Below are 25,392 nucleotides of genomic sequence, written 5' to 3' on the forward strand. Positions count from 1 at the left end.
TATGAAACAGCCTGATTTGTTCATGCTACAACATATCAGAACATCACGAAATATAACAAAAATCATAAGTATATAAATTTTGACCTGTCTTTTAGAAAAAGAAGTAAGCACATCTCATTGGCAATCCATCTGATTCTCTAAACTGAATTTTCCCCCTCACTGGGGTTTTCTGTTGTTTTCAAGCACAATGGATCAAAGCCTTATTTATAAGAAAGCAGGACAAATCACCTTCTTGGGCTCTTCGAAAATTGCCCGAGGAGAGGAAGGAAAACAGCAAGCTGTAAGATATGTGCACTTATCAGCTGTATTGTCAAGTTGAAAAATGACACCTCACAAGTGATATGAAAAACAAACCAGCAACAGAACCTCAGCCAACTTACCCATGGGTTGAATCTTTACTCCTTTCAAAGCAACCATTATGGCACATACATTCATTGTCTTATTCAATCTTATTGTAAATGTACAATTTTGTGTGCTGTAAGGAGAGACATAAACCAGAAATTTACTCAATTGGGAGCCTAGCTACATATTTGTAATCTACAGTGTCTGGTCTCTGCTGGCTTCTTGCCTGGGGTTTGCCTCACGGGAGCCCTTTTAGATACCAGCCAAGATGAACATCAAGGTCTCTTTGTTTTTTTTAAGATTTATTTTATTTTTATTACAAAGTCAGATATACTGAGAGGAGAAGAGTCAGAGAGGAAGTGGAGCTGCCGGGATTAGAACCAGCAGCCATATGGGATCAAGGCGAGGACCTTAGCCACTAGGCCACGCTGCCAAGCCCAAGATGAACATCAAGGTCTCTTACATGTAAAATCTCCCTGGCAATTCAATCCAGATTATCAGAGAACCAAGAATGTCTTATATCCTCTGTTTTCCTTTACTTCAGCCTTGATTTAGGCCACACAAACACACACACCCCTGATGTTGTGAATTAATGAACTAAAAATGTAGATCGGAAGGAATTCAATGTACAAGTCCAGGCGAGGCTTTGCATTACTTGTATCAAGGAATAGTGTGATGAGTAGAAACTGTCATTCTCCGACACTGTCGCTCATGGAATGCCCGGGTAGTGAGATTACTGTCCTATAAGCCACTGGTTCACACAAGTGGGACAGTGAGTGATTACAATTGTAAATGATAACCTAGGCAGCCCCAGTAATTGTCCCACAATCTCTGCTGATGCACTCCTGCATGCACTTTGAAATTCCTTTTTGTCCCATTCCTCCTCCTCGTTTCCTTCTTTCTCTCTCTGCTTCTCACAAGCTCCATATTAAGTTCCTTTTTTCCTTCCATCTGGCTTTCACTCTACTTGAACCACTGGAAATCATTTTGTGGTTATTTTGGTGGCCCTAGGGGCCAAGGATGCTTAGCCTCATAGAACCAGAAGTAAATGGCCCACCAAAACACACTCCTCCGGGCCCCATGCTTCATAAAGAAATGAGAAGGTGAATATGGCAAAGGGTTCAGTGTTTGGAAAAAAATTAAAATATATAAGCCCCAAATCTCACTAATTGTGTATGTATTTTAGAGGACTACTTTTGTATCTGCATTTTAAGACCCCTTAACACTTGTTTCTCATGAATGCAGAAATTATATATGCGACATATTAAAAATGACCAACCTTTGGGCCTCTTCAGTAGCACACACTATAAAATAAGTCTGAAAGAGAGAAATGACAGAAAAAAGATCACTGTGACATTTGGGAGCATCAGAAAAGATGTCCCAGGGCGAATCCCAGATTCACAGAACCTTAGCACCTCAAGAATTCCTGGGGCTCATCCAAGTCCTATTCCTTCCCATCGTGTCGCTGAAGCCAGGTCAGCCAGTGAACACTGCTTGGTGACCTTGAGGGTCAAAAAGCTCAAAGGTACACAAATGAGCAGATTCTACCAGATATTTCATTTTAAGAGGCTTTTTGTCTCACATGAAGGAAAAATCCAGTTTCTTGGAATGTCTGCCCATCGCTCCCAGTCAATTCACTCTATCATGATAGGTTTGGAGGATTTGAATATGTATCACCCCAGGAATGCAGAACTCCACATTCCCCCTCTCATCCCACCACCAAGTAGTAGCACTAATTATAAGCAAATTAGTTACCTGGCTTAGGGCTTGCAGGGTTTTGTTGAGCTCTGAACGTCTGTTAGAAAAATGAGAGACACTGGCATTAAGGAGACCATTAGTGATGTACAAACAGAAGCAAATTAGCTCTTTAATTAAACAAAGCACACAGTACTGGTTGCTTTGTAATGTTCATTTGAAAGAAATACTGGTTGTGTCAAGAAATTCCTATATGGGGAAAAATGCATCATTGATATGACTAGAGACACTAACCCACCAGGAGTTGCCTGGGTTCTAGCCAAGAGCAAGATGTAAAAGACGGCTGCCCAGTCTTGTCACTTATCAGGAGTAAGAGCTTTCCCAGGCAAACATTTCAACAAGGGACAAGCCACTAACCCTGGGGACCCTGTGCCTCTGATCTATTTTAGTAGGCACCTAACAAATGCTGGGTGACTGAACTGAACTCTATTTCTAGTCATTTAGATCAATGACTTGGGGACTGGCACAGTGGTGGAGTGGGTAAAGCCATCAATATCCCATATGGGCACTAGTTTATGTCCTGGTAGCTCCACTTGTGATCCAGCTCCCTGCTAATGTGCCTGGGAAAGCAGCAGAGGATGGCCCAAGTGCTTGGGCCCCTGCATCCCCATGGGAAACCTACATTAAAAGCCCCTTGCTCCTGGCTTCAGCCCAGCCCAACACTGGATATTGTGGCCATCTGGGGAGTGAACTAGTAGATGGAAGCTCCCTCTCTCTAACTCTGCTTTTCAAAGAAATCTTTTTTTTTTTAAATGAGTTACAAATATGCTCAGTTGTATTCTAAACTTTGTGAGTTTAAAAAACTGTCTCCTATTGTAGGCCAAGAACTCTGAGGTCATCCACTCCCTTTTGGATCTCCCACATGGGATGGAAGATGCCCAGATCCTTCCTCACAGGATTTAATGTCATCAGAACAACAGCCAGGAGCCCTGAGCGGTCCGCAGAAACAGAAGAACAGTAAACTCTCTTTGGGTCTCGGGAGGGGAGCTTTTTCTGGTCCTTACTTAGTTCCAACTTTGGATCCCCACCCTGTCTTGCAATGACCATCAGGGTGGCTCTGGAGCCCCCCCCCCCCCGCAAAAAAAATTAGAGTAGATAGATAGAGAACAACAAGGAAAGCTTAGAACCAGACAAGAAACGGTCAGCGTGGATCCACATATACCTGACTAGGTAGGACACAAAGATAAGTCACTCTTCACTAAGGTATTGAAGATTTCTCTGCACACCCCTCCTAAAACTGTTCTGCTCCTCAACTGTTGACATATGCCTTGTTAGAGTTATAAGCCAGTTTAGACTACCCTAAAATCTGCCAAGTTCACTAAAAATTATGCTTCAACACTACAAACTGCTAAATACTAAAATGAAAATAGACACAAGACAGCTGAATAGTAAGTACCCTATAGCCATTTGAAGATGTATAGCAGCCGGTTGTGTATAAAATAAAATTGAAATGTCAATGAAGTAGTCACAGGATGTGGTTAAGAACTTGTATTTTTTAGCATATTGGTCACTCAATACCATGTCAATTAACTCCATAATGTTGTAAATTGATGTTGATGTTATGTTGTGGCTTTTAATTGATCGGGATGATATTCTGCCAGCTCTGCTTTCAGACCAGACATGGTCTCCCCAAGAAACTGTTGAATTTATCTGAATAATAAGATGCTGGACTCTATGCTTGCAATGAAAGAATCTTGAATGGATTTGATCTGTAATACTGCAACAAGGTGGAGGAATCCACCATGGGGGAAGGGTACAGGGAAGGGTTGGAGGAATCCCAGAGCCTATGAAACTGTGTCATAAAATGAAATGTAATGAATTTAAAAAAACATGTCTCCTATCGTTATTATTGCTTATCTAAACTTTAAAATCCTTCCACATTTTTGATTGATAGCTTCTGCTTTTCATTTTCATGTATATGATGTAACTTTCAACAGTTAAGAAAGCGAGATTTTCATCAGCAGGTCAAAGAACTGGCATAAAGGTCATGAGCATAACCCTGAGCTAACCCCAGTTTTTACCAGCTGGGCTTTTTAACCACTCCAGACTCAGTAGGCCCTGAGGGTGTTGTAATCATGATGTCCCTCTCTGCTCATCCTTGCTCTTTCTTAACAAAGATGTGACACCTGATTCCCCAATGCTTCATGAAAGCATGTGTGAACAAGTGGCAAAAATGGGAGGTCAAATCTTAAACTCTGAACCATGCAGACTGTGAAGTTCTATGAGAAAGTCAGATACCACTTCAAACAAAGCTGTTATGTAATTCTAGAATACTACAGTGAACAAATTTATGGGGATATTAGTTGATAATAGGTGACTATTGTTAGTTTAAAAAAAGTCAAGAACAAGTTAGCTCTATGACGTTGAGGGCTGTCTCTTTCCTCTTGGTATCCAAAAGCAAATGTGGCTCAACAAATCTCTATAGTTCATGTCTGAAGGGTTAAGTTAAACATCAGATTACTCACTTCAATTCACTTAGAGACAGGATTCCATTTAAGGTGCCATTAGCTCTATGTTGATTCTGTTAGAAGCATAAAGTTGTTAAGAATACAACAATCATTGGCTTTTTATTTTTTCCATTTTCTTGATGCTCCAACAACAAGGTGCCCTTCAGTTTTGGTCGCCACTGACAGAATTCTATTCCAAAGACTGGATTTAAACTACTTGGACTTTTGTCTATCAGACAATTAAATTGCAGTTATGCAGACAAGGGAAGGAGGGAAAAAGCAGTTCTCTAAAGTTAATCCATATTGACTGAGCCAGTTTTCATTTAAAAATATTCTGAATCAGCAGCTCTGATGTGCTAATTTCTGTCTTTATTTCAAGGATTGTCCCAAAAGAACATGAAAGACCCAGATTTAATAGGCCTCCACTTAAGAAGGGAAACCCCTGAATAAGTCAAGTTTCTAGGAAAGGCTGGTATCCTTGTACTGCACCCCCCACACAGTGAGTAGGGAATACAGGAGATTCTAACCTTAAATACATGTATTTTTTCATTGCTAAGCATTTCCACTGGGACTTTTAAATTTGTAACGGGCCGTGAAAATGCATCACATTAGCACTCTTAGTCAACCTAACCAAAGCTAGGATATAATTAGCAACAAAATACCATGATTATTATGCATTCCAGTCCTCACCCCAAAGCTAGTGACCAACAATATATATTTAGTTAAATTGGATCATAAAGGCATACATACCAAATGTTGCAAATAATATGAACCTTAAATAAATCTTTGTTAAAGATCAATCTTGAAATACACATTGTGTATGCTTAAGATTGCAATAAGAAAAAAATGTTAAAACCTACCTGGGTAATGTTGCTTTCTTCACCAAATTGAAATGTTATTTCACCTCTAAAAAATGCTGGAAAGAATTATTCCAAAAAGAGATTTAACACTTGAATCCTGACAGTTTGAAGATTAATGTAACACATAAAAGGTATCAAACCGCTTTATAAACATTACCTTATTTCTATTTCATTTCTGTAATAAGTTAATGTTTTTGGAAAATATAAACCGTAAGTTTTAAGATGGAGACTCAAACATAAAATTTGCTTCTCTGTCAAGAAAAGATATTATTATGTGCTTGTTATCACAACTTTGCTTTCCTTAAAGATGCTAACTGGGGAACAGTGGCTCTAACACTAACTTATAAAAAAAATCATTCAAGGTGTTCTAGTTGCAAATACACAAATAAGAGGGAAGGAAAAACTATTTTTGGCAGTTAGCGTATGCAAGCCTCTTTGCCAGCTTTTGCTGTTGTTTATTTTGCTTTTAAAAGACAGCCACCAATTGCAATATCTTCCCTATAAACAGAGTTGCAAACCTAAATGGGATGCAGGGCAAAGCTTCTTTTCATTGCATCAACTTATGGTGGCTTTCACTCTAGAAATTCCAGAAAATTATCTTCTTAAATGCTCCTTTTGGGAAATATTGAACACAATTTCATTGAACCTGGATTTCTGCATGGTATATCCCTGGGGACTTCAACTCTATTTGGAAACAACAGAAGCATGTGGTGGGCACTTTGTAAATCTATAAATACAAAAACAGGTCTATCGAACAATGGAGTAGGGATGCCATATCAACGCCAGTGGGATTCAGCCAATGGTTTAGGTGACAGACCAGTTAGTGAATACTTGAGGTTTTGCAGGCCATAGGGTCTATGTTGCAGCTACCAACAACAGCCATAGACAATACATAAATGAACAGGCATGGCTGTGTTCCACCATAACTGAACTTATGGAAACAGGTGGCAGGCCACATTTGGACTATAGACATTGTTCTGCCAACCTCTGAGCTTAAGGGTTGAAGACTTCCTCATCTTTTATTCTGCCGCAAAGGACAACAGAAGGTCATAGCCCTGCACCCAGTAGACCATTTCCACTCCAAAATGGTTAGCAAAGTCACCATGGTGGTGATTAACATGTCCTATCCTACTTCAACTTTGCAACTGTAGCTTTAGCAATGTTGATACTGAACTTTCAACGACCGTAGTATCTAATTATTAAAAGTAAATATACTTGATATGGGCACGGAATTAGCCACTAAAAAACTCTTGGCTTTGAAAAGCTTACTCACTGTTTATGTGTATATGCATGTGTGTTTGAGTGCTAACACTCAAAATTCCCCCTCTCTCACGTTCTGCTTGTGTACACATTCAGTTTCACAAATGTGGTCAGAGCACAGTGACAACCAGGAAGACACCACCTCCTGATCCACAGCCTAATTCTTCCTGGTCAACTCCCAATTACTTTACCAGTCTCGACCTCCCTTAATGAACCAGACAGAAACCTGGAAGAAGGGAAAGTTTCTAGTTTCTGGCAGGATATGGTGGGCCTTCTGGTGCCAAAAGAGCTGGCTTCCTGATGAGGTTGTTTTCACCAGACACTAAAACAAATGGTCAATTCAGTCAGTTAATTGGAGGAAAACATTACTCCAATAAGCTTTTTGGCATCCATTATTCAAGATGACCATTTTATTTCTCACTACATGTTCAATTTTCAAATAGTTTATCAAATACCATGCAGACACAACACTGAACCAGACATTTGTTACCAATTTGAAACATAGAGGAAGTTCAAAAATATGGGGAGTTTCACAAAGAGAAGAAAGGAAGAAAAGAATTATACAATGTATGAAAATGAAATAGATTCCAAACATTTTTTTCTTTCATGGAAACCAGCTAATATCTTCCTCCTACAGCCTATGTAGAGCATACTAGCAACAGAAAGCTCACGTGTGCAAATCTTATAGTTACACAATAGAAAGCATTTAGGCAACATTCTCTCAATACAGTTTTCCTTTTTTCTGATCTATACAGACTTAACGAATTTCGGTTAAAATTGCCACCTATGTTTTTAAAATTATTGTTGAAAAGAACAGAAAAAAATGACAAACATTCCTATAATGGTTGTTTATCACAGGACTCATTCTAAGACTTCAATATCATAAAATACCATGTTGCCTTCCTCTTCTCTCTTCTGGCCAGTTCTGATGTGCCAGACCATATTTTTCTATTTTTCACATTTGTTTTGACTGGCTTTAACAAGAAAAGGAACCCACAGAGCCAAATCAATGTGAGAAAAGTGGTTGTTTCATTCCTCTGGCCCATAGCAGAAAAGAAAATATTCCCATTTCAAAAATCAATGTTCTCAGGAGATTTCCATCTCAATTTTTAAAAATAATGGGAGTCTTAGTTAGAAATAGCAAAACAAACACACTGTAAGCACTACTGGAACTAGCAACCATTCCAACTAGGTGCATGTGAGGTTTCAACCTCCTAGCAAACTGACTGGTTTTATTCTTAGCAAAAGGAAGCATCTCATTTCAAAACTGCAGTATGTAAATTCCTCCTACAGAAAAGCTTGAGGGATTTATATAGAAATGACTTTCAATAATCAGTGATTATTTTATTTATGAATAAACACTAATGGTATTTGCTATGCATTTATAGCTATAGTGAAAACAGTCTGTTGTAGATCTTTCTGCCTCGTGTGCAGGAAGTTAAATCTCACTAGACAATGGGAAGAACATTTCAGCCAGATCTAAGATGTGTTTTTACTTTCATTAGGGATTCTGAATAGGTAGGTAATATGAAAGAAACTGAAGAGTCACACACCACATACATATCAGGGGAAAAACAAGCCAGTTTTGCTATGATGCTGATTTATCTGGTACTGTCTAATATATACAAGAACTAACCTGAGTCATTGCAAATAGATGACAAATTGCAGATATGCTTCTGAGGTCTGATTCCTGCAAAGAAAACACAACCCAGCAGTTATGTATGTGAACATTCACACAGACTATACTGTCAAGAAAATTCATTAATTTAGGCATCAAAAGTAGACTTAAAAATATCAATCTGCTGAATATATTGGCTGGATAAATTCCACAATGAATAAATGAGTTTTCATTTCTTAGTTGGTCCACTATGGAATTAGGGTCTTTATTATCCGCTAGCATGTCAATATCTTACTCCTAACTCCTACCTCAAATCTGTTTGTTCCCTTCCCAATGAACTCCCCTCCTGTCCAATATAATCAGAGCACCATGGCTACAAATCCAATGGACTGCTTGCTTTCCCGGGCAATGGAGTCCATAAACATCCTATTGTTAGTCCCAGCCCTTTATTCAAATACATGAATGAAATAGCATTAATGTTATGATATCATCTCCTGGGGAAAACTGCAAAAATCAAAACATATTTGCTAAGCACCTGCCATATTCTACAAACTGTAGGAAGTTCCAGATATAGACCTTGCCCTTCAAGAGGAGCTTACAGTCTAGAGTGTGATACTGGCCAGTACATAGAAATGTTGTAATGGCAGCTCACTGAATTAATGGTCAGGACGATAGAACACACAGACATGCGAAGGAGGCAGAGAGGAGTGGGAGATGAAATGAATCAGAACAAAGATCTTCATACAAACTAAACTGGGAAACACTGGTGATGGGAGAAGTGTATCCCTCATTTGACACGAACAAGCTCACGAGTCACTTCTCTAAGAATTTTTCCCTCTCAATTGCATCTTTTTCAACAAAGCAGAAGAGATGCATATTAAATTGGAGGAGCAAATGGTGATAATGTATTAAGCAAAGGAAAAATTTTCTATTGAGAAATATTTGTCTCCATGCTGAATCTTGTTTGATCAGGACTATGTACGCAATGTTTAATTGCTGGTTTATTTTCACTACACAACATAAGTCCTTCACTTGTTCACTAGGCTTTTCACTCAGTCATTCCTCAGCTTCCTCTAACTTGTAGCTGCACTTCCACTTTTAGTAATGGTTGTCTTTCTCCTCATTCATTCTGAGAATTTTTGCTCCTATTTCTAGAACTGTAACCTTCAATTTCTCCCAAGTACAGCACCACAGATCATTCCTGAAATCATTAGTAAGAAAACTTTGGTGGCCAAGGGTCAGATAGTAAATATTTCAGCCTTTATACTTCTGCTTTTCTATGTAGCAAAAACAGCAGCCATAGAACATATGCAAACAAATGGGCATGGTAATATTCCAATAAAACTTTATTTACAAAAAATGGGCAGTGAATTAGATACAATCCATTGTCAATAGTTTGTCAACTCTTGCTTGAAGCAAGTCAAAAGCCTTCGTTAAGCATGTCTTGTGGGTCTTGCCTTGCATCAAATACTTAGAGGTACATCCTTCACTGTTTTAGCTCTATAAATCCTTCATTAATTATATCCTATCAATAAACTCACCAGTACTAAACTCTTTCTATCTCCCATGTCACCTTCATCATGTTGCAAATGCTGGTATAATCATTGACTTCATTTGCATGCATGTTCATATTAATTATCTGTATCTTTGCCTTGTGTCTTCCTTAGCTTAGGAATTCTTGAGGCTGGGCGCTTTGTCTGCTTATTATTACATGGCCCCAAAACACCTAGTTCATCTTCAAGTACCCAGTACATAAATATCTATTCATTTAGAACAGATTTTAAAGAAATCATTACCACCAGCCACTTAATTTTATTTAGTTATAAAAAAGACAATCTTGATATTGATAGTAAGTCATACCTGAGGCATTGAAGGTTTTTACTATAGTGATTTTAGCTTTTTCTGCAAAGAAGCAATTTAAATATTAGAGCAGAATTGCTGTATTTAAAAAACAATTTGCCATGAGCATAATTTTAATGACGTATTTGGAAGATCACACTGTTGATACCTTTAAGACACTGTTAGTCATCTCAGCAACAGACTGAATGGGAATCACATAAAAGGATTATGTAGCATTGACACAGGTTGGATCTGGAAGTTGGAGTCCCATGTTTACCCAGTTAGATCACACCTGTCTCATATTCCACTGAAAGTGACTCTACTTTTGTTTCTATGTGCTACTGCTAGACCGATGAATGAAAATTTGCACATGACAGATGTGGAATTGAGCTGCTACCAGGACTTAAAGGTAACAAGTTGTAAAGAGCAGATGATTCAGAATAAAATTACAAAACAGTACACATCTAAGACATTGCTACCATGCAATCAAGTGTCCTGCTATTTTAAGAATTAATATCATACTATCCCCATCATAGTGACAGAACTATTCTGAAAACAGTTGAGGCTATGCAACTATGGTCACACATGAAGCTAATAACAGAACCTGGACTATTCAAAGTCAGTGACCCACAGGCAAATATTAACTTGCCTGGAAGGAGAAAATCCTGGAAATAACTTTCAAACACACTTTGGGGACAGAGGCCCTGATTCATTCCCCTGATAATGGAGTACCAGTTTTAGAAATTCATGCTGTGCAGATGGCTAATTAGAAGAGACTGTGTTCAGGACACAACTTTACAAAGGTAGAAAAATTCTGCAGAAAAGCTCAAGCTCTGAGAGGGACACTTGAGAATGTGGGCATTACTCTGGCAGCTTCAGCAGCTTGATCTGTTCATGCAGTGCAACTGATGACCTTTGGTTTCAATGGGACCCATGGACTGGCGACAATTATGGAGGTTGATGACATTCTGTTTTATGAATAATGATCATTTAAATGTTATTTTGCTTGCCCTGATGTTTTTCCAGAGCAAACAAAATATAACTATGGAATGAATTTTTGGTTTTAGTAACCAAAGTGTTTTTGAGGGAAAATGTTCAACTTCTATAGTAATCAAGAACAAAAATGAAACCTAAGAAATTGAAAGATCTAACAATATATGATCATCTCAGCAAAGGTATTATGATATAGACTTCCTCATCTACCAGCAGGGATGTTGCTAGGTAAACCTTGCTGGAAGGCAATAGGGCAGTAGCTATCAAGAGCCTTAAAATATTCATAATGCTGATCCATTTTATCCAATCCATGGAATGTATCCTACAGAAATCAAGGATGAGTGCAAAGATGTTGCCACCAGGATGTTCATTGTAACAACTTCTATTAGAAAACATAAACACCTTTAATGTTCAACATATGTACATAGTGGAATATTTTAATTCAATAATAAGGGATATTGGAAAATACTTACAATTTAATATTAAGTCAGAGGAAGATGAAAACAACATGTAAACTATGACTACTTTTGCAAAGAACATATACACAGGATATCTGTATATAAAAATATATGTGATACTAAATGGGAAGATAAGAAGGCATTAACAGTAGTAGTCCTAGCAAAGCAACATGAAAGATTATTTCCATTTTCTTTGTATTTGTCTTTACTTCCCATTATTATAAGATCATTATTAATACCAGAAACAATAATAGGTGTGATTTTTAAATAGAGGGCTACAGTCATTACAGTTTGGAAGTTTAGAGACGTGGTGACAAGAGAATCATAGTTCACTGTCAAAGTTAGAGGAGTAATAAGCCAACAATTGAAGGCACAGAAGAATGGACGAGACAAGGGGAAAGTAGCTTACTAATCCAACAGACTATACAAGTGAACAACTCAAGCTAGACAGCACAAGCCTATGACTTCAAAAGAAACTAGATATTACCTGTTTTGTTTAAAGTAGATAATATACTTGATGTAGCATCTGAAATAAAATTTAAAAATGAACATAACTATTGGCATGGTTCATAAATGTGTTTTCCTGGGTTCCATACACGTGTCGCCATTCCCCAGATCTATAAGCTAGTTTTGCAAGAACCATCTGAAAAGGTAGCTGAATATAATATTCAAGAACTCTACATTTAGACTAGAAGTGTTAAAGATTGCTTTATAAGAGTGTGTCACTGGTAAAAATGTAAGAAGCATCCACAGGGTCATTAATGTCACTGCTGTCCATCCCCTCTTCGCTGTCCATTCTCCAATCCCCTAAGACAAAAGTTCTTGTATCTAAAATGTTTCCTGAAAGCAAGCTGTGTCTAAGGCATGGTGATACTCTTCTAGTTACTGGATTTAAATAACTCATTTATGTTGCTAAAAGTGCTGCTCCTTTTTCTCTCTATTATGATAAAATTCCTAGGAGAGAGATGACAGTATTAACACTAAGTTTACTATATATTCAGCTAACCTTTAGGAAAATCTCATTTTAATCCTGCTTGATTTAAAATCAAATAGAATATTACAGCGATATTTCTTTAAGTGAAAATAATCTTAAGAAAATGAGTCTCTCTCTCTCATACACACACACACAAACAAACACAATGGGACTCAAAAACTGCTGCCAAAGCTAAATTTACAATATTCACTGTAAAAAGTAACTGCATATAAACATGATAGCATTTGGTTCTAACTGGGCCAAATATGAATTTCAACCAGTTTCACTCTGTAGGAGTGGCATCTCTGGTTGTTTACCTCCTTAAGCACCAATTATGTGGTGAGATTTTAACTAAGACGTTATAAGAGAGGTTGAGGTTTGACCACAACAAGGGGGGAGGGAACAGAATGTGCTGCACTGTCCACTTCCCTCAAAGCCCAGTTCCTTGGCCTTTTCTCTAGCGTGATGAGAAAGCCAATTATTTTTCCACTTAATATTATTTAAAATTTGATAAAAATCACCCCTTACAAGGTGTCTTTGAATGCTCTGTGCCGGCAAAGCCATGCTGAATCATATTGAAATCATTGGACATTCTCATCACATTTAAACAGTGTGTCACATGCAACTTGTTGGCAAGCAACTGAGACGGAGTTCTTCAAATGTGATGTATGTTTCTTTTCTGGAACAGTTGTGATGCAGGGCTGTCTTCTCTCCATGACTGCAAGATTTTTTTAAATCACTTAACCATGAAATTGAAGTCACTTTTGAGGGCTGACAGGTTTAGTTTGGGGCTATTGGAAACCACTCAATGTATTCAGAATTAATTTAGAAATCAAATCCTTCAGCCTCATTCATTCTACATATCTTCCTATTCAGTGTTTCCAGTTTTCACTTGCCTCAGAAAAATTCTTACTATTGAGGTTTGTAGTTTGAACCTCTTTTTAGCCCAAGGAGGAAAAACAAGGTGAAAGTACAAGCAAAACAAAAACTTAAAAACAAATTGAGCTAATTCTACATTAATTTTTTTTCAAAATCTTGCCTGGAGTACCATTGGAGAAGGGAACAAAACCGATAAGAGATGATTCAGCTGCAAGAGAAAATGACAACAAAACATTAAAATAAATACTTGGGAATAATGAGTAAATTTTCAGGTGTTAGAACTTTAGAGACAACCATGGTAAAAAGAACAGCATACTAGAAGAACAATATATAGTTATATCTGTGAGCCCCACAATTACTTTCTGATTATGCATTTAGAAACCAACTATTTGGGAGGCAGAGAGAAAGAGGGAGAGCGCCTATCTTCTGATTCACTTCCCAAATGCCTGCAAAGGTAGAGGCTCCATCAGGCAGGAGCCAAGAGCCACGAACACAATCTAGGGACTCGTGTAAGTAGCAGGGAGCCGATTACTCAAACCATCACTGTTACTTCCCTCCAAGGAATTTGCAATTAGCAGCCAATAACAAGTTGAACTTGGGCAGTCCAATATGGGATGTGTACTTCTGAACTACTAGATTAAATGCTTGCCTCCTTGAGTCCATATTAAATAGGAAACTTACAGAGGGGCCTGAGATCCATGATCACAAAGCGTATGTATGGAATCTTATGGAAATTAGTTTGAGAAGCACACCAACAGAAAAGTGCTTCTTTCAAGATTTTCAGAGTTCCATCTTACATACATTTTGTTTTTTACTAAAAAACATTGATGACAGAAACCAAAAATAAGTCTTATGTATTTGGAGTGATAATGTTGTGTTCATAGATTAGAGGAAACTCCCTCTAAAGTGATACATAGGCATAATAAAAAAATCTATTGAAATAGTAAAACAAAAAGATTTTCAGAGTTCTGGACAGCATTGTCAATAACTTCTTGAATCATAATCATGGAATATATTGGTACATGGGCTCCATACTATTATAATTTTGCCTAATTCTTCCTAGTGAACTCAGGATTTAAACAAACAAAAAATAGCTGCTACCACGTAATACTATCCTATCAAATACAATTTCCCAGTAAGTTACTTTAAAATATGGCTCCTATAAAGACAATTGATTAAATTACAAATTTCCTGGCGAATGACTTCATTTATACTCAGGAATCAATCTGCTATACACACTTTGTACATTTAAATATTAAAGAAAGCCAATGGCTCAATCTCAACATGGGAAAGCAGGCAAACATTTCACAACTGAAATGACCGTCAACACCAGTGAGTCTGATTGTCCACCTGTACGGATGAAATCTGGGTGAGGCAAGACATCTGGCCAGCCTGTTGGAGACTGCTCATGCATTTGCTGAAATGCACACACACCCTATTTTCCCACACTATTGCTTCCATATTTTTCATTTACCGTACTTCTGAGGAATAAGATTCAGAGCATGGATACAGAATCCTTTGCTCTGGAGCAGAATGGAATAAGTAACTAAAATTATTGTTACATTCATGTTAATTGTTACATTAATTATTAATTCTCCCAGATGCTGATGCCTGGTGATGCCATGCAGAGAAGAGACCTGTGAGCACAGCCACACGTGTCCTTCAATATTATACTGGCTCTCCCAGAGCCCCTGGGCCTCAGGCTGTGACTGCACCTGGCGTGTGCTCTAAGGCCCTATTCTCCATTGCATGCAAACACAATTTTTCACGCATCACCATAATTAAATTTGCCGGAGGTTATTCTGCCCCCCAAATTAAGTGTTCACTGCACCTTAGAATTTAACAACTAGAGAGCAAATTGGCCCAGGAAAGACAAAGTTGCCTTTGGAAACCTGGGAGCCTGCCCCTGATCTTTGCCTCATCACTCAATCACTCACACTAGTTATTATTCATTGGGTCTTTGTTAACCACATGTGCTTCATTTCATCTTCATAGCCACCCTACAGAGCAGGAATTATGATTCTCTCCAGTTTACACATGAGGCAAGTGCAGCACAGAAAGATGTAGGTTACTTTCCCATAATCACACAGCTAGCAACATGGGTGAGGAGGGGTGCCTAAGGTTGAACCCCAAGTAGTCTGGCTCCAGACACTATGAACATGAGCAAGTTTCATCTTATCTGAACCTCAGTTTCCTCATCCATAACATGAAGGCAAGAATTCTTACACTCAATATGGAATGTGAAGGGTGGGCAACTTCCAGGCATCATAGTGTGTTGTATGAGAAGCAATGGATATTATTACTGAGTTGATTTAAATAAACGAATCCATATCAGAAGCAGCTCATTTTCACACAGCTAAAGTATAGAATGTGAAGTGTTTCATTATAAAAGACTGTTTTGCCTTATATGGCATAGTAGAAAGAACACACACGTGGGAGAAGCCATGTGTTACTTTCCTATGCCAGGAGGTAAGGAACTGTGATCTTAGAAAAGTTACTGAACTGCCCCAGGCCTCATGGTTTCCTCAACTAAGGGCTAAGGTTGGGATACTTTCTCCCTGAGATTCCCTTCTGGTTGACAGTCTCAAACTCCAGTTCTATTCCTGGTTCCTGCCCATATAGGGTTCTGCCTAACTTATTTACCTTCCCACTCTAGTAAGGGGTAAACCATTAGAAGTCTGAGAGAAATACTCCTTCAGCAGGGAAATTGAGGGACCTTAAGAGAATATTTTACCCCTAAACATAAGAACATCTGGTATGTTTATATTCTTGATGTTCTGTGTGAACTATACCACCAAAAATAGATAAAAAATTCAAGCAATTCCCATAATGAAAACCACAATTTACACCCCCAATGACTTATTCTCCAGCTTTGCCCAGGAAAATGGAAGCATCAATTTGCCATCTCCTATGTCTGCTACAGGTGTAGATTGACTGCCATAAGTGTCACAGAGGTAAACAAGCGTTGCTGTGTCTGACTCCATGCCACATAATGGGGAAAATTTTTTAAATATTTTTCTTAAAATTCCCCAAGTCATAAAAAAATACATTCTTACCAGATGGCGATAGTAAACTGGAATTATCAGCATTTTCTGTTGAGGAAAAAGGTGATTTGCATTAGTTTCATTCCTGCACCAACTCGTAGACTAGCATCTTCAATAGGTGAGCACGTAAAACAAGTTGCAAATAAACTACCAAAAGAGGGCGGGCAGTATGCTGATTGACTACTATTGTCACCAGCCCAATCAGTCCTTCTTTTCAATTCTTTGCAGACATATCTCTGGTGAAACATCTCTTCAGAGTTTGCAATATGTTGGCTTACTACATTTCAAACTAAAAGTGATAAGAACTTCAGATGTTGGCTAACACTCATGAAAATGTGCAAAAAGCAAATTGCACGTCTGCATGAATCAAACTTTCACCAGCTGTGCTGGGTTTTAATGGACTTTGTACCTATTCAATCACTTTTTTTCTCAGTAACTAAACTGGATAGGTCAGCTTCTGATGCATAAACTACAAGAGCTACCAAGTCTTAATTTGGGAAAATGAAGTTTTCATTTGGAAAAATGGTCAGAGCCATTTCTTTTTACTGTTTCGGAGCTTTTTTTTTTTTTTTTTTTTTACCTTTTTTCTGCATAAAAACAATACATACTTATTGGAGAAACTTTGGAAGTTATAGATAAAATAAAATAAAAGCCATTTTCAATTTTACCACTCAGAGATAAATGATATTAACACTGAGCATACTTTGTTTCTCTATGTATATGTCTACATATGTTAATAGATATGGCATTTATATGTATAAAAAGGATCATATCACACAAAAACATTTGACTTAATTTTTTCTCATGGTTGATACTAGAAATTGTTCTATATCATGGAATAATTTTCCACATCATCATTGTAATGGATACACATCATTCCATTGATTGGCTGTATCATTTATCCATATAACAAGCTTCTTTTTAATGGGAATTTTGGTATATACAATTTTTCATGAATACAAACAATGTTGCAATAAGTCCTTTTGGTTAAATTCTACATATGCACTTGGTGATTTTTTTGAGAAATTTCTGGAGTTTTGATTGTCAAAATCCCTAGTAGAAAACTTGAACCAATTTATATGAAACTCTTCTGCATATGCAAATGTTATTTCCCCAAACCCTCACCCATACAGGGTGTTACCTCATAAACAAATGTTTTTCTCCATTGCAAAGGTAATTTTCAGTGTTATATTGATATTTGAGGCGTCTTAGAAAGTTCATAGAAAGTGTGTATTATGAAAACACTAGGCAGGGATTTCAATTTTTGCAGCAAGATAAATTCATCTTTTAGTTCTAATGCCTGTGAATTTTTGAAAGGCCTCTTGTATGGTTAATATGAAAGAATAAGCATGATTGGAAAATAAAAATGGCACACTGAAACATGCCTGTTAGTCTGTTGGAGCCTATTTTCCTGCAGAGATAGTAAAGGACTAATCACTTCTGGGATCATTAATCACAATTCTGTTTGAAAGCAGGACAGAAGTGCCCAAGTTCCTCCACTGTCCCATACCCAGTGAGGCCAACCTCAGCAGAGTGGTATGCCAGTGATGCACTAATTTAACTATCATTACCTTTATCTGTCTCAGATCTCCAATATATCCCTCACGCTACTGTAATATGCACCAATGAGTTTGAGTTACCTTTCAAAGAATTCATTTCAGAACTACTCTTGAGAGCATCGAGCGGACGCTCGGTTATTCAATCTTAATATGAGTTAACTTCCATTAGCTGAGTTCAATATGGACTCCTCTAAGCATGATATTTGTTAATATGGGCAGGTGAAGATGGCAGTGGGCAGGGGCAAGGAACAGGCATGGAACAGGATGAAGCCACTGGGGAAAAGTTCTTCCACAGAACGATGGAGCATGGTGTTGGAGGACCACAGAGGCTCCACCTGCTGCTCTTCCACTAGCCACCCAGTGGCTGACCAGAGACACCATTGGTCACAATCCTGTGCGCTACTGAATCTTTTAACCAGAGCTGTTGTACCCAGAGGGAAAAGGCTGATTCGAGTTTTGCCTCTTTCTTAGCAATTAGAGGGAATGAGTACTCAAGGATATGCAAGGCAGAGCAGAGAAAGAGGCTTCCTGGGAAACTGACAAGCCTGGGTTGCCATCCTGGGGTACACAGGTTTGACAGGCATGGACTCCACAGTCAAGTGTTGGCACTTGAGCAAAATGTGGCTCAAGAGCCATAATAGCCCCACCCACAGGCAAAGTTGGTCTCTTCCATCATAAAACCAATGGGGTTCCCAATAAAAAAGACAGTGGTCTCCTCTGATGGAAGTCACAAGAGTTTAGTAAATTTTTCATATTTTTCAGTTACTACCTATACCTCCCAAACTGCAATCCCGCACAGCTCAGTGAAATCTGAACTATCATGAGAAAGTTCCACGGTCATGGCCTGTCAAGCTCAGTACATCCAAGAACGCATTTGTGACTCTCTGGCCTCTAATGGGCCTCTGCGATGGGGTGATGGCCAGTCCTGGGATCAGCCGTTCCTGGGGCCCCCAAAGGGAGGTAAGTCTCCAGAGCCCTGAAGACCAGGGATGACACACCACAATACCGACTGTTTTTCACTGCCACCTTCTTTGGCCAGATTGCCAAGCACAAAGGTTGCATCTCCTGACAGCTGACAAACAAATGCAGTTCAGCCTCAGGAGTCCATTGCTTCTCTGGGGTGACTGTGAGCATACTGGGGAAGAAGCCTCACACTGAGGCATGCTTGTCTTTCTGTGAGCTTGGGGGAGGTTCCTTGAGAGTCTGGAGGTTGTGAAAGAAATCACAGCTTGGGCAGAGGAAGCAGCTGCTGAGACAACCAGGAAGCTAGGCAACCAAAAGAAGCGATTCAAGTGGGGTCCATGGAAAAGAAGAGCAGCACTCCAATCGGAGGAGAGCGAGAGGATGTGGCCCAACCCACGAAGGAGCAGAAGCAAAAGCTCCCCACCCTCAGGCCCCTCACGAGCAACCCGAGAAAAAGAAATCTTCCCACAGATGGGTTGGCCCATGATTATTGTGAACGAGTTGGGTGCAGCATGAACCTTCTCTGGGGAGGAAATGGCTAATGACCCTAGAGAGGTGGGGCAGCAGGAGGGTCTGCAAGAAAAACAGCCAGTAGGCAGTGGACCTGAAGAGGCTGCTGCTAGCAGGAACAGTACCAAGAAAAAGAAAAAGCGCCACAGGCCATCCTAGGAAGCTCAGCTCAGACCTACTCCACAAGGGGCATGTCCCATGGTGACATTTCCCAAACTGAGTCCTTACCCCCATAAAAAGGAACCCCCCCCCCTCTCTCTCTCTCTCTTTCTCTTTCTCTCTCTCACACACACACGCGCACACACACACACACACACACGACTTCTTTATGTCAGCTGTGCCTGGCTATGTATGAGGAAACTGAGATACGGAGCAAAAAAAAAAAAAAAAATACTTAGACCATGACTAAGAAAAACAAGGTAGAACAAGGATGTGAGCCAGGCTTTGTGGCTCCACCACACCAGGTTGCTTCTCATCTTGGACTGTGGTCTAAGAAAGTGAAAAGGCAACCTATCACTTGTTCACCCTGCTCTGCCAGGAGGGATGTAGCCTTGAAGAAGCATTGAAAAAAACTCTGGGGTTAGTGTTGAGACTTACTGGGTTAAGCCACCTGTAGCACTGGCATTCCATATGGGTCCCACTGTTCCACTTCCAATCCAGCTTTTTACTAACGCACTTGGGAAAGCAGTAAAGGAAGGCCCAAGTGTTTGGACTCCTGTATCCATACCGGAGACTCAGGTGAAGCCCCTAGCCTTTGTAGCCATTTGAGGAGAGAATTTCGCAGATGGAGAACCTCTTTGTCTCTCCTCTCTCTTGGTAACTCTGTTTAAAACAAATACAACTAAACCTTTGGAAGAAAAACATTGTTACTCTTTCCCAGTGTCCCCGAAATAAGACATACGGCCAGTCCGCTAAGCTGCTGGGCAAGGCCGGTACTGATACACTTGATCTTAGCTAAAAGGCCTAGCCAAAAGGCGGAGAAGTGATGGCCCGTACTGATAATGCACTATCTCGGCTGTGCTTTTCCTTCCTGAATAGGAATCGTGAAGGCAGACGGCTTCTGGAACTATCTTAGTCGAAAGCCCTGGAAATGTTGCTTGCTGATCCCCTAAGGCAGAGGGCACAGGCAAAGCAGCCCATCCTGTGCACTTGCCACATGGGTATCTACTCCTGCTCCTTCAGGGAATCACCCCACCATCCCTGGGGAACACGAGGCTTTCTGCCCTAACCTCATCTTCTACCCTCCCCTTGCTTAGCCTTCTGGCCATCAGAAGTCCCACCTTAGGGCCTTAGCACTTGGTGCTCCTGCTGCCTGGAAACCTTTCCCCTTAGGGAGCTCCTAGGTTTTGCCCTGGTACCTCCTTTAAATTTTACTAAGAAATAAATAAAGAGGGAAATCTGAAACAAGTGGGAAATCTGAAACAAGTAAGTCAGAGAGCAACCTACTGCAGAACACCGAGCAAGACCCAATGAAGACTTGAAGCCAGGCTTGGCAATCTGGCAGGAAAAGAATGTCCCATAAATACCTCTTAGGAGGAGTGAGAAGATTTGGGTGGAGATGGGGATTGGGGGTCCCTGAGATGTGAGGGGCTGGGGAGAGTAGGTGTCAACTGGTCAAATCGGTAACACTCCCCCAACAGCTAATGGGACACTGTCTTAAGTCCCTTAAGAAGGTAGCATAGTAAGTTTGAAGCCTAGATCCCAAAGACCAGGATGGCCTAGCCCTGAATCTTGCCTCTGCAATTTGCTCAAAACCTAACTGACAACTTACTCCATCTGCACTTCCATTTCTCATCTGGAAAAATAGGGAAGAAATTCATCATCCTAGTAGGGCTTACTTCACAAGTAGTAATGTTACAGTATTGAGAAGAATACACAGTGCACAGCGCTCACAGCAGTAATTAATATGACATTTTTCTGGTCCTCATTTCCCTAGTGACTCGTCTAAAAACTGGTTTCTTCCTTCTACCTGCAAGGCTTCCACTTCTCTCCATAGCATTTGCTTCCAATTTTCAATATGCATTTGGGGTCACTCTGAGCACATGGAGGAAGGAGAGCTTTAGAAAAGCTGATGAGTATAACTTACATTTCACAAGTTTTTATACAAAGTCGTAACAGGTGAAATTTCAAGGAAGAAAATGGAATGCATGGCTAATAACCGATCTATTAGGTTGTCCTCAAGTGTGATGTACAATTTACATGATCTTAAGAAGGAATGCCTCCCTCTCCTCCCCGTAGACCCCATTTCCCAGGGGCAGAATGAGATGTAGCAACAAGCTGAGCAAGAAGCGTGAAGTCAACTGTATTCGTTAAGGTAAAGTGAGCTACCACCATAAAAAAATACCTGAAAACTCAACGACTCTACAATAGAAGTCCATTGGAGCTGGTTTTGTGACAGAGCTGGTTAGGCTGCCACATGAAAAGCTGGCATCCCATATGGACACTGGTTTGAGTCTCAGCTTTTCCAATTCTAATCCATCTCCCTGATAATGTATCTAGGAGAGCAGCAAAAGATGGCTGGAATTTCTGGGCCCTTGTACTCCATGTGAGAGACCCAGATGATGTTCTAGGCTCCTGTATTCAGCCTGGACCAGATCACTCAGGCCATTTGGGGAATGAACCAGTGGTTGGAAGATCTGTCTGTATCTCTCCCTCTCTATATATAATACTGCATTTCAAATGAATAAGTAAATGCTTTTTAAAAGATAGATGTTTATTTACCATGTATAATACCTAATTAGCAGTCTAGCATGGATTACTAGTGAGGGGGGGGTAAAAGGGAGGATCTGGCAGGGCAACCAGGTTAACATAGGCACTGTGATCTTCCACTTGAAGATCCCAAGTTTGCTCTGGAGAGCAACATTCAGGAGGCAAATAGGAGAAAAAAAGGGAGGGAGATCAGGTGATAGATTTGCCAGTTAGGTCTAGAGGTGATCCACATCACTTCTGCCCACATCCATTGGTCAGAATTCAGCCACATGGTCACTTTTAATTACAAGGGAGGCTGGGAAATGTAATCTAGCTGTAAGCTGATGGACAGGGGGAAGAAAACATTTTGGTGCTAAGCCAGCCACTGTCTACCACGTAAAATTTGAGAGCCATGGAGACACTAAGGATGGGACAAGATTAATGCTAAAAATCACTCTCTCAACACATCATTTTCTCTTTTCATTTTTCATATTGACAAGGTCAGGAGTCAGGGAATCAATGTGCACCAGAGGAGAATTCCTTGCCATTTTGGGGCTGAATGGCCCCCTTTTTTGTGACTCATCCTCCCAGTTTTGCTCCCCACAAGCTTCAAGGTCATGGTTCTTTCAGGACCCTCAACAGTGGGACTCCCATTTGACAAACCAATTCTGTAAACAATTACGTTCTAGTAGAAACCACTATGAGAGGTTGGAACAGTGGGTATTCCTGCTGCGTGGAAATCCCACCTAGTGGGAAAAGTTGCATTTTTGAGCTGTTTCTATTTTGAAATCACATCAGCTATTAACTTTCGCTGTGCTACCTCTGGGTAGAAGATCCTTAGCAGGTCCTGGGCCTTTAGATGTTGGTGGCTCTTGGTCCAATGTTGCCCTTCATGTACAGCCTTTGGCTTGTCATGAACTTGGAAAGTATGATCTGGGATTCTTTAGTTTTAACAATCTGTCACTGTCACATGGTGATCTTTTGTATATGAAGAAAATGCCTTTGTCCATTTATTTCTAATGGATGCATGAACATGCCTACTACTCAAGGCTTAAATTTATGATTCGATTAAAAGACTGATCTTCCACAGAGCATGATGTGGATTCCGATTCTGGCTCTGTCTCAAAGTGTCTAATGTTTCTCTGTTTGTGTTTCCCTATCTATAAAATGGAATTGATTACTTTGAATGACAATATATTTATGAATCATGTTATCACAATTCCAACAATATGTTCTCAGTATTATTAATCCAGGCTAAATAATTCTGTGTCCTTAGGAGAAGTTTACATTTATATAATAAACTTTTCCTCTTACACTATATTATAAGCAATTTGTAGAGGGCTTTGAAAATCATGAAGATAGTTCCTTCTCATGATTTGCAGGTATGTGATCTCTGTTCTAACTTTATAAATGTTCTTATATATACACTAGTGCTGATTTGTGAATAACTATTAGAATACCATGTTTGTCTAATTGAAGTTCCCATACTTTGGGGTTACAGGAAGGCACCTTCCAGAAAGATCACTGCCTTCATTCACTCTTATTACACATCAGGAAACTGAAGCGCATAGAAATCTGTCCAAAAGGCGAAGCAGACTAGAAGATGATCTACTGCAGCATTGTGAATTGTGCAAAGGGTGCCACTTAGACCATATTTTCATCATTTCCAAAAATGCTTATTTACCCACAATAGCCCGCACAAGAAAATCAGAGTGTGATATTTGCTTTGTTTGGAATTCTATCAACACTGGTTTTCTACTGTTCATCAGACACTGGATATACTATCATACATCTTTGCTCAACACAACAAGTGGGACCCAAAACCTTAAATTCTTTAAAAGATAGCATCTTTTAAGGGTTGGGGCTTGCTAGAAGAAAAGAATTACAAAGCTGGTCATATGTGGGCAGAGACTAGCTATCAAAATGCCCCAACCCCCTCAGTGCACGAGTGAGGAAATGCAAGCTCAGAGCTTGAAGTGATTTGCCCAAGGTTTATTCCCTAGTTCTTAAATGCTTATTGTAGGCCAGGCACTTTACTAGGAGATAAAACAAAGGCCCTGCCCTCAGTTTATGCTACAGTGCTACACGATTTACTTGAAAGTCTTAAAATTCCACTTTGAAAATATAACTGAAAATTCCTCCGTAAATCAAACCCAGCCCCTCTTGCCTATAGACCAAAGCTGAGAATTTGACTTAACTACAGATCCAAATCAGCGTAGTCATAAACCAGACTTTTTACTAGGTGTAAGGTGATAGTATTTAGGTAGTTGAAAAGCAATACAGTTATGTGTTCAGTTCTTTTTCATTCAATTAATTTAATAATTACAAGCAATTCTAATGTGCTTACTAAAGCACGATTATTATCCATTATATAACTTAATTTATTTTTAATTTAAAAAATGCTATGCTCTACTTAATTCTATAGCAACATGAGAGGAATTTTTATCTTATGTTCTGTACACTTCCTAGAGAAAAGCTGAACAGATAGATGAAAAGGACAGAGTTTGTGACTAAAACAATTGCCATAAACCATTGTAGAAGCTTCTGTAACTTATGTTGATGGTTTCTTAAAAATTATTTACTTATTTGAACAGCAGAGTGACAGTCTCTGGTTTGCTCCCCAAGTGCCTGTAAGAGCTGGGATAGACTAGGACAAAGCCACGAACCAGAGACACTATCCAAAGCTCCCACATGGGTAACAGGAACACAAGTACCTGGGCCATTTTCAATAGCACTGTGATGGTATAAACAAATGAGACATCTTGGCAAGATCAATGTTATTTCATAAAGTAAAGATGCTCCCACTCTCAAGGTATATTTATTTCAATAGCATGTTCTCTTGGAACCTCAACTTACCCCTAATAGATTAAATAGTGGAACTGTTGATTTTATTTCTCAACCTCCCCCTAAATCTTTGCTTTGGGGGTACAAACCCAACCCAGGATGAATGAGTCATGGCAAAGTTGTATAAAACTCATTTGTGATTGCTTCAGTGACTAAACACTGAGGAAATGGTTAGGAACACAAATTATAGAATCCCATCACCTCCACTTTCCAGCTGTATGAACTTGGAAGTGATTCAAACTGTCCAAGCCAAAAATAAGCTGTTTTCAGGCTGGTATGGACAGTTCCAGAAAGCTGCTTTCTGGATTTTCACACTGTTAACTCTGGGTAGCCTAGAAAGCTTCTTCATTGCTAGCTTCA

The 25,392-nt window shown here is 39.4% G+C and overlaps 1 protein-coding gene across 9 annotated transcripts in view; it reads right to left on the reverse strand.

Moving 5' to 3' along the window:
* ADGRG2 (adhesion G protein-coupled receptor G2) overlaps positions 1–25,392 on the reverse strand; it is a 93,487-nt gene that overhangs the window by 20,441 nt on the left and 47,654 nt on the right. For 2 of the 9 annotated variants that reach the window (XM_058658803.1, XM_058658804.1), the window contains exons 4-13: positions 16,481–16,516; positions 13,585–13,632; positions 12,060–12,098; positions 10,143–10,184; positions 8,301–8,354; positions 5,405–5,460; positions 4,563–4,618; positions 2,098–2,137; positions 1,622–1,659; positions 381–475 (exon numbers count right to left, since the gene is read on the reverse strand). In XM_058658803.1, coding sequence (XP_058514786.1) covers positions 381–475; positions 1,622–1,659; positions 2,098–2,137; positions 4,563–4,618; positions 5,405–5,460; positions 8,301–8,354; positions 10,143–10,184; positions 12,060–12,098; positions 13,585–13,632; positions 16,481–16,516 — 504 coding nt within the window. The remainder of the gene's footprint in view (positions 1–380; positions 476–1,621; positions 1,660–2,097; positions 2,138–4,562; positions 4,619–5,404; positions 5,461–8,300; positions 8,355–10,142; positions 10,185–12,059; positions 12,099–13,584; positions 13,633–16,480; positions 16,517–25,392) is intronic. The other 7 variants (XM_058658805.1, XM_058658807.1, XM_058658808.1 and 4 more) reach the window with 7 other exon arrangements.

The sequence above is a fragment of the Ochotona princeps genome, chromosome X, assembly GCF_030435755.1.
Source record: "Ochotona princeps isolate mOchPri1 chromosome X, mOchPri1.hap1, whole genome shotgun sequence".
Lineage (NCBI taxonomy): Eukaryota > Metazoa > Chordata > Mammalia > Lagomorpha > Ochotonidae > Ochotona > Ochotona princeps.